This window comes from Periplaneta americana, chromosome 16 (genome assembly GCF_040183065.1).
Source record: "Periplaneta americana isolate PAMFEO1 chromosome 16, P.americana_PAMFEO1_priV1, whole genome shotgun sequence".
Classification (NCBI taxonomy): domain Eukaryota; kingdom Metazoa; phylum Arthropoda; class Insecta; order Blattodea; family Blattidae; genus Periplaneta; species Periplaneta americana.
Genome location: NC_091132.1, coordinates 112,089,124 through 112,108,423, shown reverse-complemented (window position 1 = coordinate 112,108,423; position 19,300 = coordinate 112,089,124). Strand labels below are relative to the sequence as shown.

At 37.2% G+C, this 19,300-nt stretch overlaps 1 protein-coding gene across 2 annotated transcripts in view; it reads left to right on the top strand.

Moving 5' to 3' along the window:
• The window catches only part of chp (leucine rich repeat containing G protein-coupled receptor chaoptin), a 116,212-nt gene that overhangs the window by 13,720 nt on the left and 83,192 nt on the right, over nucleotides 1-19,300 (top strand). For both annotated transcript variants that reach the window (XM_069812769.1, XM_069812768.1), the window contains exons 2-3: nucleotides 5,646-5,928; nucleotides 10,804-10,974. In XM_069812769.1, the coding sequence (XP_069668870.1) occupies nucleotides 5,646-5,928; nucleotides 10,804-10,974 (454 nt within the window). The remainder of the gene's footprint in view (nucleotides 1-5,645; nucleotides 5,929-10,803; nucleotides 10,975-19,300) is intronic.

Below are 19,300 nucleotides of genomic sequence, written 5' to 3'. Positions count from 1 at the left end.
TTTTAGGGGCAAATGTCCTGAATCTGTCACACCATTCCTAGTCCATGCAGTATCACCACCGAAGAGGAGGCAAGGAAAACAAAATACCGATTTTTTTTGTTCACATCCACGTAACCACAAATGCTTAGCGTAAATTTCATTGTTATACTTCCTTACATATATGCACTATTTCGGCTGGATGAAGCTTAAGTAAGATTTAAGTCGGGTAACGGAAGACTCTTTAATTTCACTTCATTACATCAATATTCTCCGCAAGGGAAAAATAAAATTAATATTCTGTAATTCACACACACTCATGCTTGCACATTTGCACTGGTTAAGTTACGGTATTAAGACGTTACACCAAAGCAACACTCAGATATACTGATGGTCAACAATTTTCTAAAACTGGAAAAGAAGTTTCTTTCGTATTTCACGTGCTATATCAAAAGGATTCTACTCGTGCAATCATTTTGAGTTAAGGCAAATATTAGGTTCTGCTGGAGGCTGGATATATACGTAATAATAAGGCAAAAGAGAATATTAATTTCGTTATATTAACTCGATAAGATTCTACAACAATAAGTATGTGAAAAGAAAATAAAAATTTTGTCATTAAGTTTCAAGGGAATAGAGAATCCATTTGACGCAGCATTACAATAGCGGTGTGGGAGGAGAGGAAAGATCCCTTGTGGCCTGGCTCTGCAACCACTGCAGCGAAATATGGGTTTTAAACAGCGGCAGTTTCCCTCTGCTTCCCTTCACCTCTCTACCCCCTGACCATGCAAGACACACTCTCTATGAGCTGACCACCCTGCAGATCCCAGGACGACTTTGAATGCAGTGTCAATTCCAATACAGTCGACGCGCAAAAACATTATGCATAAGATAATAGTACATATTCCCGGCCAGATGAAATATAAAGCAATTTACCAATAAAAGCTGTAACAATTCTTCTAAAAATTAAAATAAATATTATTTTTATTTTCCTGTCAAAGCAGGGAGTGCTGCAGCTCCGCAGCTCTTATGGACGAGCCGCCCCTGGTTCCTATATGTAAACACCAGGGAAAGCTTTTTGTCTTCAATCAGGTCCCGAAATATTCTGAATATATGCTTTAAACCTTATAAAATATAAGTAATTAAATTGCGCCTCGAAAGTGCTAGCTATTAAATAAAAGTAACTACTTCAAGTAAGGAATTGCTGACTACAGTTTCATTTTAGAAGACGAAAAAGAAAAGTTAATAAAGACATATGCAACCTCGACAGCAAGCTATGTTAGCTTAGATTATATTATGCAGTTGTAGGAGTACCCGAAGGTTACGCCTGCAGTAAACTCTCGATAAACTGGGATGTTTATTATCCAGGACGATCCTTAGTGGAACCCATTTCGGGAATAATGTTTTTAATGTACTGTACCGTAATTATTTAAACTATGTTTTAACTTCAAATTTTCAAAATCATCCCACATAGTATTCAAAACTGCATATCCTTGACCTACAAAACGCACGACTAATCGTGATACTACTGCGATCATATTATATCATCCTATTAAAAATTGCATTTGATCTTTCTGCAACTGCAGAAAAAAATACAAGGAATTCAATCTCGGTAGTCCCTTCGCTATAAAAAGAAACACATTGGTGGCTGCATAGCCTGTTTTTAGCATACGGTTCTTAAATACTAATGATTAAAGAGGGGATATTCACCTTCGACATCCCGGTAGTTCTTATTTTTTTATTCGTGCACCTCGTTCTCAAAGTTCTCGTTTAGGTACATGAACATTCAATTTACTCGTATCTATCTATATTCTGCGTACTGCAGATTTCCTCACCCATCTCGGGGAATCGCTGAATATTATACAAGTTTACGTTATTATTTATTGTAAATTAAATTAAATTAAATTATGAGATAAGAAAATATTGAATTACATAAAATTGTACTAGGTTATACAAAATAATTGTAAATATAATTTCGACAAGCACAGAAAACCAACAAGCGGGAAAACGTAATCAACTGTAGCATGTGACATAACATAGCCCTACAACATGTTGCGTCGCAAGGAACGCTCCTGCCATCTAGCGGTAAAACTTCGCTTAAGATATCCCTATATAAGATATGTAGGCCTAATATTTTTAAACCTACGTTTTTGTTGAATAATGTGATCGAGTGCTAAAGTTCCGGTAAACTTTTTTCTACAAAAAAAAAGCACTGGCAATAACCATAGGTAAATGTTGATGTTCGATGATCCACGTAGTCAGCACTCTCGAAAATATGGCTCGAACTGCCGACCGCACAGAAGCTGTTTAGCAGAAGGATGTTAAGGAAATAATTGCATTGTAATTCTATATGTCAAGTTCATGCATTTATTTCCAGCTAATCACGTAACCATGGATAAATATATAATAGGATGCGAAAATTACTGAGTTTCCCGTAACACATACTAGAGGCGCTGTTGTAGAAATTGATCTTGCTGCCATCTGTTTATGGGAGGGGCGTTATTACATATAGCAGCGCACCAAGTAGCGAAAAGAGTAATTACTCCATGCATTTAGCAGCGCACCTGGTGACGAAAATGTTAAACTGTGCAGGAAGTATTCCCTCCCACCCTCATCGATATTTAAAACTAACCCAATTTAAAATAAAACATTTACAGTTTTATTCCTCACAGCATATTCTACTGAAAATTCTTACCGGAGCCAACAGGAAGATAAAAGAGACGATGCGTTTTACACTACCCGATTAAAATATAACCAGACAGAGACAAAAAATAAAGCAAAAGGTTAGATAATTGGGATTGTATTCTTTGGGTATTTATTGTACAGCACAATGGAAAAGTCTGCAAGAACTACTTAGTTCAATTTATTATATTACTATTACTTTACAATACATTCAACAACACTATTTTTATAACGTCCATAAACATCACTGTTTAACATACACTGCTTATACACACACGTATCACTTTATGTTCACTTATTAGCAAGTTTCATTCCGCCATCTCGGCTCTTCGACTCTCCCGTACAGCAATATCTCGAACGGATAAATAGAGAACTCTGGGTAATGTACCCAACACGTAGTTCTAATGTTCACGCTGATCACCTTTATTTCAGACCCCCAAATACAGATGGTGCTGACTGCAATTTCGCATCCTATTATATATTTATCCATGACGTAACTAAAAAATGACCCGTGTTTATGTATGGTGTCTTACGAATTGCAGATAGAATATAAACCCAAGCGAATTTTCGCCATTGATACGGACGCATTACACTATCTCCAAATTTGAACGTAGGCATAAATGACAATACACGTTTCTTGGAACTCTCTCGTTCAGGGACACTTTCTATTATTTATGTTAAATCTGTGACTTGGAACCTGGCATTAGACAAGGTGATGCCTTATTAACTATGTTGTTTAATGTTGGATTACATAGAATTGTTCAAAATATAACCATAAACCCAGGAGGTACAATCATCAATAGAACGGCACAATATATGGCATATGCAGACGATATTGTTATCTTATCACGCAATGTAAGTACAATGGATGAAATACTCAAACAAATAGAAGCTGAAGCAATCAAAGCCGGTCTGGAAATTAACAATGACTATTACACTTTTACAACGTTACACTACTTCTGACCAATAAAACGGTTCGAAAGGACGTCTTTCAACCAATGATGGCTGCTTATCTCACAATTTTATCGCGTCCTTAGCATTTGTTTCATTTTATCGCGTCCCTAGCATTTGTTTCATTTTATCGCGTCCCTAGCATTTATTTATTTTTATCACTACCCTTGCATTTGTTTCTTTGTTTGCCAACATTTCAAACTGCACTGATCTGGACGTCAAAAAACAGAAAATTACAAACCACTCCAGTCGATGCACAGCACTTTCAAATATGACTCGCATTGGCATTCAAGAACAAGAATTAATAAAGATCACTGGTCATAGCTATGCATCTTCCCTGAAACCCTATTTACAAATAAATGAAGAGCACCATTCGGAAATCTTGAATAAGTTGAGGGATACACCATGTACATCAACGAGTTCACTTCTTTTACACACACGTCCAATATAACATCAACTGAACCACCAACCACTAAAAGATTCAAATTTGAAAATTGTACTTTCAATAATTGTTTCTTTTAAAATTATTCATGTTTATTTTTTATTTCATCATCGTTAATTAAAACGTTTCTTGTTTATTTCATCATTCCTAATTAAAACTTTTCTAACACTCGTTTATATTATTTAGGTTATGTTTGTTATAACTTCTGCTATATGATATTATGGATAGTCACGTATCAGAGATTGTTTAATACTAAAATTTATTGAAAATAATGTGTCAAGTAACGTTGATTAGTGGGATCCGGATGATTGAAGTGGAATGCAAATGTTTTAATAAAAATGAAACTGAATCAACAAAGCCTTCTTGACTAGTAACCGTCCACAGAGTCCAATGAAGATTCCATAGTTGGCACAACTGATAACAAGAAAACAGCTACTGCCATCTAGCGTAATGTTGAGATGGTGCAATAATACATTTGAAGACAGTTGTATTTTCGTAAGTCAATTAATATTTTATTGTATTTGAGTACTTTGTTACTTCTAATCTTTATATACTTTCTTCTAATCGTGTAATAGTCAATTAAATCCCACTCGAGTTTTGATTTTCTCTAGATAAATCAAAACCTCTAGTGAGATTACTGTTGATAAAACTAAATACATGTATAATATGAATAATGACAATACTAATAAGATTAATTTAAATGATACTAATTTTGATAGAGTTTCCTGTTTTAAGTATCTGGGTTCCACGGTGAAAGACAATAATGATGTTATGACTGATATAAAAGAGAAGATTGCAGCTGGGAATCGAGGTCTTTGGGCATTGAATAAATCTATGAAGTCCAGGTGTATCTCAAGAAAAGCTAAAATAAGAATATATAAAAATATTATTAAACCAGTAGTAGTATATGGAAGTGAAACCTGGACTCTACCTGAAAGGGCAGTAAAGGTCTTAAATGCCTGGGAAAGGAAAGTATTACGGGAAATCTTTGGGCCTACTTATGAGCAAGGGTTTTGGCGAATCAGAACAAATGCTGAGTTATATGAATTATATAAAGATATTAACATTATTGTTGACATAAAACTCAGAAGGTTAGAGTGGCTGGGACACGTAGCCAGGATGGAGAACAATCGCACACCCAAAGCTCTACTAGATGCATTGCCAGTAGGAAGAAGGAAAGTCGGACGACCTAAATTGAGATGGCTGAATGATGTTCAGGCTGACCTAACAAAAGTTGGAATTAGAAGATGGAGAACACGAGCATTAGACAGGAGTGATTGGTCGGATGTTCTGAGGGAGGCTAAGGCTAAACTACAAGGGTCATAATGCCAATGATGATGATGAGGATGAGGACGATGATAATGATGATGACTTGGAACCTGTAGCGTTAGTTTCTTCCAGAAAAAAAAAAACATGCTGTTATTTTTTTATTGTCCCTGAAAGTCTATTGCCCTCGCCATCACCCCTAAAACTCGCATTTATAATGACAAGTACGATTACCTTTAGACTGCCGAGAACGACATGTGATTAGCTATGTATATTAATAAAAGAATTGTCTTAACAGAAATTAGTGTTCTTTTTTTTACGTCCACAGGGTGTGCCGATTGTGGTGAAGTGGTGTTGGCTCGTGACTGTGGCGGAATGTCTGACGCTAGTCATTTCAGCCTCCACCAGCCCCGATGCTGTGCGCTACCCGCCGTGTGTATTCAATCCACTCTGCAGCTGCTCCAAGTCTGTACCCGATCTCGGGCTGGTCTTCTGTCGCGATGTGCCACTACCCCGTTTGCCGCCACCCATTAACAGCTCCAAGGTATTCATGCTGCACCTCGAGAACAATGGACTGAGATCCATCGAACCGTACTTCCTGCAGGGCACTGGTATGTACACGAATTAATTGACATTTGCTTTACAAGAAACTACAGTGAAAGCTCTCCTTACGGACACCCCGAATATACGGACACTCCTCAAATACGGACAGATCTTTATGTCCCAAATGAAATGATATAGAAATAATGATAAATTTAACTCTCGTTTACAGACACTCTCAGACACGGACACGGACAACTGTTTCACAGTCGTAAAGCTTGTTTTACCTCCTGACTGCGGGCAGAACTTGGATTTCAAGACCTAATTAATGTGTTACAAAAATGGAAAATTTAGTACAGAAATTCCTTAACATGAAAGAAGACAATAAGGGTCTCGTAGGCTACCACTAGCCCAGCCGGCCCCTTGTTAGCTGGAAGCGGGTGGATAAACAAAGTCGTTAAATTTAACCTGTCTGATATGTCCAAGGTTTCCGCGATCGTGAAATTGTATTCGACACATGATAGGGTTAGTACAACGGTGACCAAAACTCGAACTGGAGTGATTACATGCGATAGGAAGCGTATGAAGTAAGGAGACGGAGGAAAGGTACTTGGCATGAAAACTACAACCAGTGGTGGTTCCTGTACCAACATCTTGATCAATCCCGCGGATAAAAATCTCAAGCTGTCACTGCTGCCATCAAGAGCCAGTGAATAATATACAATTTTTCTTGCTTCTTTTTTAACGTTCCTCTTGAATATAATCAGGAATTTTCTAAATTCTTCTCTCGATACTTGGACGAGAAATTCGTAGTTTTTTTAAATTAAAAACTTCTTATGGACAAGTTATTTAAGCTATTTTAATCATTACTCTTTTGAGAAATTCTGTTCTATTAAAAGGCTTTAGAGCAAGAGATATTTCAAGCCCCATTAGGTAGCTGACTTCCTTACATTTATTTATCTCATCTTTCTCTTCGTGGCTGTGATTTAAGACATGTCAATTCCTGGCGTTTAACAGTTCGTGGCACATAATATTGAATTAGTTTGTTACAGTATTATTTTAAATGAATAACTAATAAGTAGTTACTCTCATCTAAAGATTAAGAAGATTAAAATTGAGATAAAACCTAATAATTTTATCCTTCTAGGGAGAAGATCTAAAAATATCAATATTCATGCACGTACAGAAGAATTATAGAAACACATACTTAGTAGTCAATAATAATAATAATAATAATAATAATAATAATAATAATAATAATAATAATAATACATTATTCAGCGTGGCAATTAATGTTTCTATATACTCCTAATTGAACCATTGAGCAAAGTAAACATATTATATTTTGTCCGACAGAACAACAAAAAAGTTCTCCTCATTCTTTACGAAACTAGCTCTTACTGCTTGTAGAGACAGAGTTTGTAGAGCGACATACCGTCACTGCTTGCCTTCAGTACGTGAATGAAACACACAGCAATGTACAGGAAACTCCTCGTATCCTTTTGAATGTCTGTGATTACACGATGTAATCACGATACCCACTTTGGTCACCGCTGGGTTAGTAGGATTATTCTCTTCACTTCAATCAGTTGTTCTGTTTCGAGAGACATGGCGCCTGAACGTAAAGGTTAAGTTGAAAACTGTAAATTACAGTACTGCATAACTGTAGACCTAGAATAAAATTGCATGGCACAGTGCTGTATTTTCCTTTTTGGGTCTTATCTACTGTAGTTCAAAGTTGCAAAGAATTTACTGTAGTACAGTATACTGTATTTAGAATTAAACTACAGTAATACATTTAATTTAAAGCGTGAAGGGATACATAATGCATATTATAAATTTACTGTTAGATTGGGGAGCCTCCCTCCCAATAAAGGACACCTCCCAGATGCGGACAGATTGTTACGTCCCTTCAATGTCCGCAAATGAGAGGTTTCATTGTATTTGCTATCATGGGTGCTCGATTGGATACAGCCCGTAATTCCGAGATTGAAGAGATCATACATAAATGAAGCGCTATCTGTGCAACAGGTTGTATCCTGTTTCCAAAATTCCTTTATTGTACTTGACGCGGTAACACGAAATGTATTTAGGAATAAGTGGCATGGTACTTGATGGGATTTAGAGAAAGGTTGGAATATATTGATTTTACCGATGAGTTGTGTCTCTTTTCTGAAGCACAAGGTAATATGAAAGGAGACTTGTAAGAGAATGTAAAGAAAGTAGGAGTTCTGATAAACTAAGATGAAGATCCTTGGAATAACAGGCTTGTACTTCAAATAGTAAGGTTATAAGGCTGTGGTTAATTTTAATTACCTGGGCAGTGTGGCTACTAAGGGTGGAGGAATTGAATAGGAATCTCTCAACGCAAGATATTCAGAAAGAAAATGGTGTTGTGAGATTTTATAATATATGGAAGAACAACAAAATATCCACTAGGAGTATTAACTTCGCATCTTTCGAAGAAATGTTAAATCACTGTTGTATAGGTCTAACACATGGAGAGTAGGTAAGAAAAACGAACAATTTAAGCTACAGACCGCCGCCAACCGCTGTTTGAGAAAAAATCGGTACATTCACCGGCTAGAAATGATTTCAAATGGTTAACTATGGGCAAGGGTAAGGGGAATAGAGTTGTACACACATATAAGGCGATGGAAATGGAAGTGGATTAGACACACGATTAGAAAGGACAAATAATTAATCCAGAGAGAAACTCTGTGCTAGTACATGCAGTTGGAAAAGAAAGAGAGGAAGATCCAAACAAACGTGGCGATAGGTCTATCCAAAATGAGTCACTGAAAAGAGGAAAGCAAAGCCAAAATGTAGTCTTACAGATGACTTTGCCGAAGATGATAAAAAATCCTGAGGTGACTTCCTTCAGAAGGAAGCAAAGCCAAAGTATAGTCTTGCAAATGACTTAACCGAAGACAATAAAAATCCTCAGGTGACTTCCTTCAGAAGGAAGCAGAGCCAAAGTATAGTCTTGCAGATGACTTAACCGAAGACAATAAAAATCATCAGGTGACTTCCTTCAGAAGGAAGCAGAGCCAAAGTATAGTCTTGCAGATGACTTAGCCGAAGACGATAAAATTCCTCAGGTGACTTCCTTCAGAAGGAAGCAAAGCCAAAGTATAGTCTTGCAGATGACTTAACCGAAGACAATAAAAATCCTCAGGTGATTTCCTTCAGAAGGAAGCAGAGCCAAAGTATAGTCTTGCAGATGACTTAACCGAAGACAATAAAAATCATCAGGTGACTTCCTTCAGAAGGAAGCAGAGCCAAAGTATAATCTTACAGATGACTTAGCCGAAGACGATAAAAATCCTCAGGTGACTTCCTGCAGAAGGAAGCAAAGCCAAAGTAGAGTCTTGCAGATGAATTAGCCGAAGACGATAAAAATCCTCAGGTGACTTTCTTCAGAAGGAAGCAAAGCCAAAGTATAGCCTTACAGTTGACTTGCCCGAAGACGATAAAAATCCTCAGGTGACTTTCTTCAGAAGGAAGCAAAGCCAAAGTATAGTCTTACAGTTGACTTACCCGAAGACGATAAAAATCCTCAGCATGACTTACTTCGGAAGGAAGCAAAGCCGAAGTTCAATCTCGCAGATTTAAAAGAATCTTGTCTCTTAATTCGAAGTTTTGAGACAAAATTTACCGGTCATTTTACACCTAAAGATTAAACTATGCCATCCTAACTATCATCCGAACATCAAAGGTGATAATATTATTTACATACCAGATACTATTCCTCAGAAATCTGGATCAGAAGAGTTCAGGGAAATAAGTAATCACACCCCAAGACAGTAATAAAAACGTATCACTAGATTCAAGATTTGCGAATTCAAATCCGAAAGCGATAAAAAATCTTTAACGCGGATTATTTGGAAGTTCCGTGACAAACTTTAAATACCAATTAAATAACCATGTCTCTAAACAGGAATCGGTATTTCGACATAGGAATGTTATTGGACATTGTCATGTTGTACTATCTTTGGTCAAAATTGATTCATATATTATTAGTAAGTTGTTCAAATTCTGTGGTCGAATGGTTTCCATATTCTCTGGGATCAAACTCGCATGACTATTTTTGAGCTTGAAATAGAAAACATTACCTGGTTTCGTTTCTTTTGGAAAGGAAATGTAACTGAAATTTCCGGTACTTAAAGAAAGGGTTCCTCTTTCTGAATAAGAAAGCTCCAATTAAAATTTGCGGACTCTTTCACAACCACAAAATACTATATATCTGGGAGAGTCTAGGCCCATTCACAATGAAAATTAAACATAACCGTAACATAAACACAGAAGTTTGCGCCCAGGCTATCAAATGGGATCATTCACAATGATTCACATAAGCATTGACATAAACATTACCGTAAGACGTTAACATAAAAGTTTGCAAACTCCAAACTTTCATGCTTATGCTTACGTTATTTTCAAACAGAACACAATCGTGGAGCGCTGAAGTATACGACAGAATACGAGGAAATGGCGTCGTTGTTATGTTTCCATGGTTACCAAGTATGTTTGCTATTATGTTTATGTTCCCATCGTGAATGATGGTATGACTTCTTGATTTTACTGTAACGTTAAGCTAACGCTTACGTTATGTTTAATTTTCATTGTGAATGAGCCTTATGACGGTATGAATTTCAAGACTTCCCTGATAGTGAAATCAATACAATGATTAATATTGTACATTATAGCAGAAATTTTATAAAAATCATAAATACTCAGGATCGTACAGAGACTCAAAAGGTTGTCGTAACCTGGAGTTTAACTGCCAACCTAAATGTTATTTCGTATGATGTATTAAACGAAGTCAATCAAGGAAAGTATTTTAGGAAGCAAATGGATATAAATAGGAAAATCGGTTGTAGAAGAGTGTTTCACATTTATTTATCTTATTTTACTTTGCGAATTACCCAGATCGATTACGTTGACAGGTTTGTATCGCCTGGAGATCAGCCACAACCCCTTGCCGTCAGTGCCGGACGAGGCCTTCCTCGGACTTGAGCGCTCGTTATGGGAGCTGGAGCTCCAATACAACGACCTCACTACGATTCCCAGTAGAGCTATGAGGCATCTGCAGAAACTGAGACTTCTCGATCTCACAGGTTAGTAAAGTAACTGCAGTATTTCGTCGACGTGAATGACGTTATATGTTTTCATAATCGCCGTATGTTTGATATTCATTCATTCATAGTGTTCTGACCAAGGGCACAACATTCACTGCAAACCCAACATTCTCCAATGTTTCCTATTTTCCCGCCTTCCTCTTAGTCTTCACATATGATCCATATATGTTAATGTTTTCTGTCATTTAATATCTTCTTGTATCCCGCAATTCTTTTCCGTTCACCATTCCTTCTAGTGCATCTTTCAGTAGGCAGTTTCTTCTCAGCCAGTGACCCACCAATTTATTTTTCTTTTCCTGATCAGCTCCAGCATTATTCTTTCTTCACTCACTCTTTCTAGCACGGTTACATTTCTTATTTGTCTTCCCTTTTCACACGCTCCATTTTTTTTTTCCATAAGTTTGATATAATATAACATAACATAATGTGATATAACATATGATGATATGATATGGTACATACATAAGTGTTCTCCCCCAGGGCAGATCTTTCACTGCAAATGTAGCTTCTCCAATCTTTCCTATTTTCTGCCTTCATCGTAGTCTCCGTATATTCCATATATCTTAATGTCGAAGATCATCTGATATCTTCTTCTGTCCCGAATTCTTCTCCCATTCACTATTTCTTCCAGTGCATCCTCAGTAGGCAGTTCCCTCTCAGCCAGTGACCCAAGCGATTTCCCTGAACTCCTAGGTACGTATAAACTAGAGAATTAAATTATATAGGCTTTATTTAACAGAGAAAAAATAAAATACTTTTCAACTTCAATGTCAATACTAAATGACGCATCTACAAACATGTTTAAGTTTTATTATCGCTAGATTCGTAGGCTGCCCCTACAAACAAACTGTATCTCATCTTTCCTCTGGAGAAATAAACAATAATAAATTCAGCTTTGCTGTACAAGGACGTCTGAGACAGAATTAAGACATTCTTTCTCAGATATTAGCAAAGTAAATTTCTACATATCTGTCATTTTATTTCGCAAGTTAGTGACTCCAAGATCTACTGATCTGTGAAGCGAATAAATCATAAAAATTGGGATGAAAATTACTTCAGTAAGAGTAATTATATTTAAACATTGCACACAATGAAGGAACAGGGCTCGACCCGTCCGCTGCAACTGATATTTTCTGTCCTTATCTGTTGTCTCTGTCTTCCACGTGCACCCTTGTGACAACACTGACAACGTCGTTCTGCTGCTAGCACTCAATTGGCTTAGGCCATATGCCTTCTTATTCTGAAACCGCTATAGCAACAATATGACAATTTTTAGAGTGTACTAGGTAACTATGAATGCTGGAAATCATTTTGGTCACGTAAAACATAGTTGAATCAATGACGTATAATTGGCCATAACCTCGTAATGAATTGTTAGTGGCGGAAGATCGGAGACGTAAATTATTTATGTATGTTCAGCTGTAGACTGTTTTGAGGAATCTACTGTATTTCTGAGATACGGAAAATCAGGCGAATGCTTTAACAGAGTTGTAGAATCTTATATACATTCTAGATAAAATTGTTCATTGCAAATTATTAGCAGTTTCAATGTTTCATTCGTTGCTGCTTGCGGGAAATAAGCTAACCATGACAGCAAGTGAAATGCCCCGTTATTCTCCCTACAACAAAATGATATGCTTGGCAACGATCACAGTTTTAATTGATTAAACCATAGTAATATCATAACGAATAGAAAGAAGAAGTGTGCGCACTCCTATCTGTTCAGCATTGTCGACGGTGACCAAGAGAATTAGTGGCGCTGCGATCGGTATTGCTCAGTTGGAAGCGAATATCCATAAAAGAAGCAGTAGAGTGTTCGTTCATTTCGTTTGCTTTTTTAGTGTAATTAAGTGCGTTAAATACTTTTAAGTGCCAATAAACTAATCTGCAATTATTCATACACGAGTGACAAGTGAGTAGCTCTCACGATTTATTTATTAAAGGACGAGATTATTATGTTTTTCTCGTGTTATATTTGAAGCAATGCCTTCGTGTTTTGTTCCGGGTTGTAGGGCGGGATATGGCGGAAAGGCAGCCAATAAACGCTTTTTCACCCCTCCCAAGGACAAGGACGAATCTTATAAATGGTCAAGGGCGATCCCAAGAAAAGACAGGCTATTGTCGCGAACAAGTTCTATTTGTGACTCTCATTTCTCAGAAGATTTTATTGTTAAAGTAGACGCGTTCGTTGTGAATAACGAAAAAGTTGAATTGCCGAGACTGAAGTGGAAATTAAAACCAGGTGCAATTCCTCATATTTTTCCGAACCTGCCCAAGTACCTTTCAACGCCTATCAAATCCCGAAAACGACCAGTACGGAAAATTCAAGAATCCACAACTCCTCGTAAAAGAAAGAGAAAGGATGAAAATTATCTTCCTGAGAGAAGCATGACAGATATTCCGGAAACAAGAGGTGAACCAAATTATGTTGATATTCAATCTTATTCTTCTTCTTCTTCTACTACTACTACTACTACTACTACTACTACTACTACTACTACTACTACTACTACTACTACTACTAATACTAATAAAGAACAAACTGTAGCTTCTGATCCTCAGAAAAAATAGCATATCTGAAAAACCAACTGAGATATGTACATCGGAAGTTAACGCGCGCTAAGGTCTGTCTGTCATCAGCCAAAGCTAGAATCAGCGCTTTAGAAAGCGAAGTTAAAAGTACACAATTGCATTATAAGGACACTGCAGGTCTCAGTAAAAAGCAGAAAATAGTAGTAGATACCATGTTAAAAAAATGTAATATTAAGAATCCTAATGGAATGAGGTACAGCAGTGAATTCATTCTAGAAAGTTTATTGCTTAAAATAAAATCACCTAAAGGATACAGACATTGTTTACTTACTTACTTACTTACAAATGGCTTTTAAGGAATCCGAAGGTTCATTGCCGCCCTCACATAAACCCGCCAGCTGTCCCTATACTGTGCAAGATTAATCCAGTCTCTATCATCATACCCCACCTCCCTCAAATCCATTTTAATATTATCCTCCCATCTACGTCTCGGCCTCCCTAAAGGTCTTTTTCCCTCCGGTCTCCCAACTAACACTCTATATGCATTTCTGGATTCGCCCATACGTGCTACATGCCCTGCCCATCTCAAACGTCTGGATTTAATGTTCCTAATTATGTCAGGTGAAGAATACAATGCGTGCAGTTCTGTGTTGTGTAACTTTCTCCATTCTCCTGTAACTTCATCCCTCTTAGCCCCAAATATTTTCCTAAGCACCTTAATCTCAAACACCCTGAACATATGTTCCTCTCTCAGAGTGAGAGTCCAAGTTTCACAACCATACAGAACAACCGGTAATATAACTGTTTTATAAATTCTAACTTTCAGATTTTTGGACAGCAGAATGGATGATAAGAGCTTCTCAACCGAATAATAACAGGCATTTCCCATATTTATTCTGCGTTTAATTTCCTCCCGAGTGTCATTTATATTTGTTACTGTTGCTCCAAGATATTTGAATTTTTCCACCTCTTCGAAGGATAAATCTCCAATTTTTATATTTCCATTTCGTACAATATTCTGGTCACGAGACATAATCATATACTTTGTCTTTTCGGGATTTACTTCCAAACCGATCGCTCTACTTGCTTCAAGTAAAATTTCCGTGTTTTCTCTAATCGTTTGTGTATTTTCTCCTAACATATTCACGTCATCCGCATAGACAAGAAGCTGATGTAACCCGTTCAATTCCAAACCCTGCCTGTTATCCTGAACTTTCCTAATGGCATATTCAAGCGCGAAGTTAAAAAGTAAAGGTGATAGTGCATCTCCCTGCTTTAGCCCGCAGTGAATTGGAAAAGCATCAGATAGAAACTGACCTATACGGACTCTGCTGTATATTTCACTGAGACACATTTTAATTAATCGAACTAGTTTCTTGGGAATACCAGATTCAATAAGAATATCATATAATACTTCCCTCTTAACCGAGTCATATGCCTTTTTGAAATCTATGAATAACTGATGTACTGTATCCTTATACTCCCATTTTTTCTCCATTATCTGTCGAATACAAAAAATCTGATCAATAGTCGATCTATTACGCCGAAAACCGCACTGATGATCCCCAATAATTTCATCTACGTACGGAGTTAATCTTCTCAAAAGAATATTGGACAAAATTTTGTACGACTTCAACAAAAGTGATATTCCTCGAAAGTTACCACAGTTGGTTTTGTCCCCCTTTTTAAAAATAGGTACAATTATGGACTCCTTCCATTGTTCTGGTACAATTTCCTTTTCCCAAATAGCAAGTACAAGTTTATAAATTTCGCTAAATAATGCACTTCCACCCTCTTGTATTAATTCTGCTGGAATTTGATCGATACCTGGAGACTTGTACTTTTTCAGATTTTCTATCGCAATTTCGACTTCTGAAAGCGTGGGTTCGGGTATAAATGGCTCAGCAGTTTGTATTTCAATTTCGTCCCGATCATTTCTATTTGGCCTATGTACATTTAGTAGTTGCGCAAAATAGTTTTTCCATCTGTTTAGGATTGATGGAGAGTCTGCAAGCAAGTCACCATTCTCATCCTTGATCACGTTTAACCTTGGGTGATATCCGTTCTTAAATTCCTTTATACCCTTATATAAATCTCGAATGTTTTTATTCTTACTATTTGTTTCTACCTGATTCAGTTTTTCCTTCAAGTAACCTCTCTTTTTATTCCTAAGTGTACGACTTGCTTCCCGTCTTTCATTGAAATAATTATCTCTCTTCTCCTCAACTGGATCCTGTAAGAATTTCAATTTTGCCTGTTTCCTTCTTTCTACTACCATGCAACAATCTTCATCAAACCACGGTTTCTTTCTCTTAGTTTCATAATAACCTATGCTCTGCTCAGCTGCAATTTTGATACTATCTCTGATATTTTCCCACACGCTATTAACATCTAATTCTTTCTCAACTTCGTCGGAACTTTCTAAAGTGGCAAACCTATTCGAAATTTCGACCTGATAATTTTGCTTAGCTTCCTCGTCCTTTAATTTCAAAATATTGAATTTAGTAATATTAACTTGCTGCTCTACTCGCTTGGCTACTGATAATCTTTCTCTTAATTCTCCAATCACCAAATAATGGTCAGAATTACAGTCTGCACCCCTGAAAGTTCGAATATCTACTATACTAGTATGTCTCCGTTTATCTATCAAGATGTGATCTATTTGGTTGTGTGTCAATCCATCTGGAGAAGTCCAAGTATATTTATGTATATCCTTATGGGGGAATGTTGTACTTTTGACAATTAAATTTTTCGATGTGGCAAAGTTGACTAATCTAACTCCATTGTCACTACTAATTGCGTGTAGGCTCTCTTTTCCAATAGTTGGTCTAAAAATATCCTCCCGTCCTACTTTAGCATTGAAATCCCCCAATAAAATTTTCATGTGATATCTAGGGAACTGATCAAAAGTATGTTCCAACTCCTCATAGAAGCTATTCTTTATATGGTCGTCTTTCTCTTCTGTAGGGGCGTGAGCATTTATAACTATGATGTCGCACCATCTACCCTTAAGTACTAAATATGATAATCTGTCATTGATAAATTCGACCTTTTTTACTGCTGATTTTATTCTTTTATGAACAAAGAATCCTGTTCCTAATTGGTGATTATTGTTTCCTTCCCCATAATACAACAATTTGTGATATGCCATTCCCATCTAACCTAACCTCTTGTACTCCTACGAAGTCTACTCTATATCTAGCTAGTTCTTTTGCTACTAATGTTACCCCTCCTGTTCTATAAAGACTAGTTACGTTCCAAGTGCCAAATCTCAAAACCTTATTCCTTTGCTGTGGTCGTGCCAGAGAATCAGTCCTATTCCGAGGCTTATTATAGGGATACGTAACAAGCTGTTTTTTACGGTGATGGGTTGTTAGCCCTTCGCCCAACCCCCAAGCTGGAGGACCACCCCTTATCGGCTGTCCACGACTGCTTATTCAATATATTCGCAGCTACCCTCCATATCTGGAGGCCGTCTCCTCTATCCGCAACCTGAGGACGCGCCATGCCGTGGTGATAGGGACCCACAATACATGGACAGACATTGTTTACAACATGAATTGCTACCACTCCCTTCTGAAAAACACCTAAGAAAATTATGTAAGGGACTTAAATGTCCCTATGGGGTAAATCTACACACCACTGATGCTATTGCACAGTGCTACAAAGATGAAGACGAAAATAATAAATACGGTGTATTAATATTCGATGAAGTGAAACTTAGGGATGAAATTCAGTTTAATAATGCAACTCTTAAAGTAGATGGCTTCGTTGATTTCGGGGATCTAACACCAGACGCTCATAAACATCAACTGGCAAACCACGCTTTGGTGTTCATGTTTATTCCCTTCTTGCAAAGCTGGGTGCAACCCGTCGCGATTTATGCCAGTAGGAATGCTGCACCTGGGGATATTCTTGCAAAAATATTCATCTAAGTAATTTTGCAACTGGAGGAAGCAGGAGCAAGAGTTGTAGGCTTTACATGTGATGGAAGCCAAACAAATAAGAAAGCTTGGAAATCGTTAGGCATAAGTGGAAAGAAGGGTCAGTCCAAGTGTTTTATTTTAAATCCTGCAGACAATGAAAGGAAATTGTGGGCATTTTCTGACTTCGTTCATATCTTAAAATGTATACGAAACAATTTTAATTGTAAAAACGTCGTTTATTATAAGAACGAATTAATATACTTCAGTTTTTATAAATTACTGTATAATGAAGATTCTTCAGCATCTAAAGGGCTTAAAGTGTGTCCTAAACTATCTTCAGCACATATAGAACCCTCTTCCTTTCAAAAAATGAGTGCAAGACTAGCCTTTCAGATCTTCAGCAACAGTGTAGCCGACGGCTTGAAATTTTATCGAGAAATTTGTACATCAGGTTTCGAAGGCAGCGAAAGCACTGAACAATTTACAAGGGATTTAAATCAAGTTGCAGATTGCTTAAATTCAAGTATTCCCATTAAAGGTCTCTATAAAGGTTCGAATTCTCACACCGTCCTCATCAATTTTCTTCATTCCACCAATACTACAAACAATACTTTCGCATCTGACAGAACCATGGAATCTTTGAGAGTTTCTCTTCAAAGTACACTGGAATTGTATGAATTTCTTTGGAGCAAAGGGTTCCGATATGTGTTAACTGCAAAATTACATCAAGATCCCCTGGAACGCCATTTCGGAATCATGCGATCATTGAGCTGCGACGACCATCCTTCAAGTATTTATTTCCTCCAATTACATATGTTGCAATGCATTTACGTCCCTATAAAACAGGCCTTGTCATCTGGGGGGAACTGCGAACCAAAATCGGATGCGTCCTTGACATCTTTCGTGAAACAAATGCGTTTACTAGCCCGAAATGTAGAACAGCGTAATAAAGAAATAAAAATATCGACGGAAAAAAATCTTAACCAAAAAATTGTCCTTCAACATGATTCCGAATTTCAAGATTGGGAAAGTGCTATTCCAGAATTAGAAAATTCATCTACACTCGCAGAGAAATGCTTGATATATCACCTGGCTGGATACGTGGTGAAAAACAGTTCTAAATTTATTCAATGTAACCAATATGCCCGCTCCCTCCGTCATCATGGACACAAATCACCGTATTCCGCACTTACAGAAATAAAGGATTACGGATCTGATCGTGACATCTCTTTCCTGACTCATCCTTCGAAAGCGTGTTTAATTTGCTTATGCAAACAGAAAAGACAATAAAAGAAAAATTGAGCGATGGAATGTGGGGCGACATATTTCACGAGTGCATAGACAGTATTACGTCAATTGCAATTCAGCCACGGGGAACAGGATGCTGCTTGGATCATGCCATGGAAATCATACCGAAACTAATTTTTCACTATATGAAATGTCGGTTCTTCTTCCGGACGAAACAAATCCGACGAGAACTCCAAGCTCCGAGAGCCGCCAAATCATCTCGTAAATAATTCTCCAAAGTGTCGGACAAGTAACTGTTGGTGAGTACATATTGCATGCCTACAAATAGGCCTAAGTTAAGTTTTACATATTAAACTATAACAGTATTTGTTTTACAGTGTGATGTATATGAATGTGTTTTTCTTTCAAATAGTCTTAATGTTGTAAGTACAATGCCAGTTACGTACGTATATGGAGCGAATGGTAAACAGTGCAACTTACGTTAAATGTATTTACGTAGTTACACACGGAACAGACTGAGCGAACTCTGCACTAGCGCCACGTGGTATCGGCCATTTGAATTAACAGAGTGCGACCACTACTTCCTTCTATTCCTTATG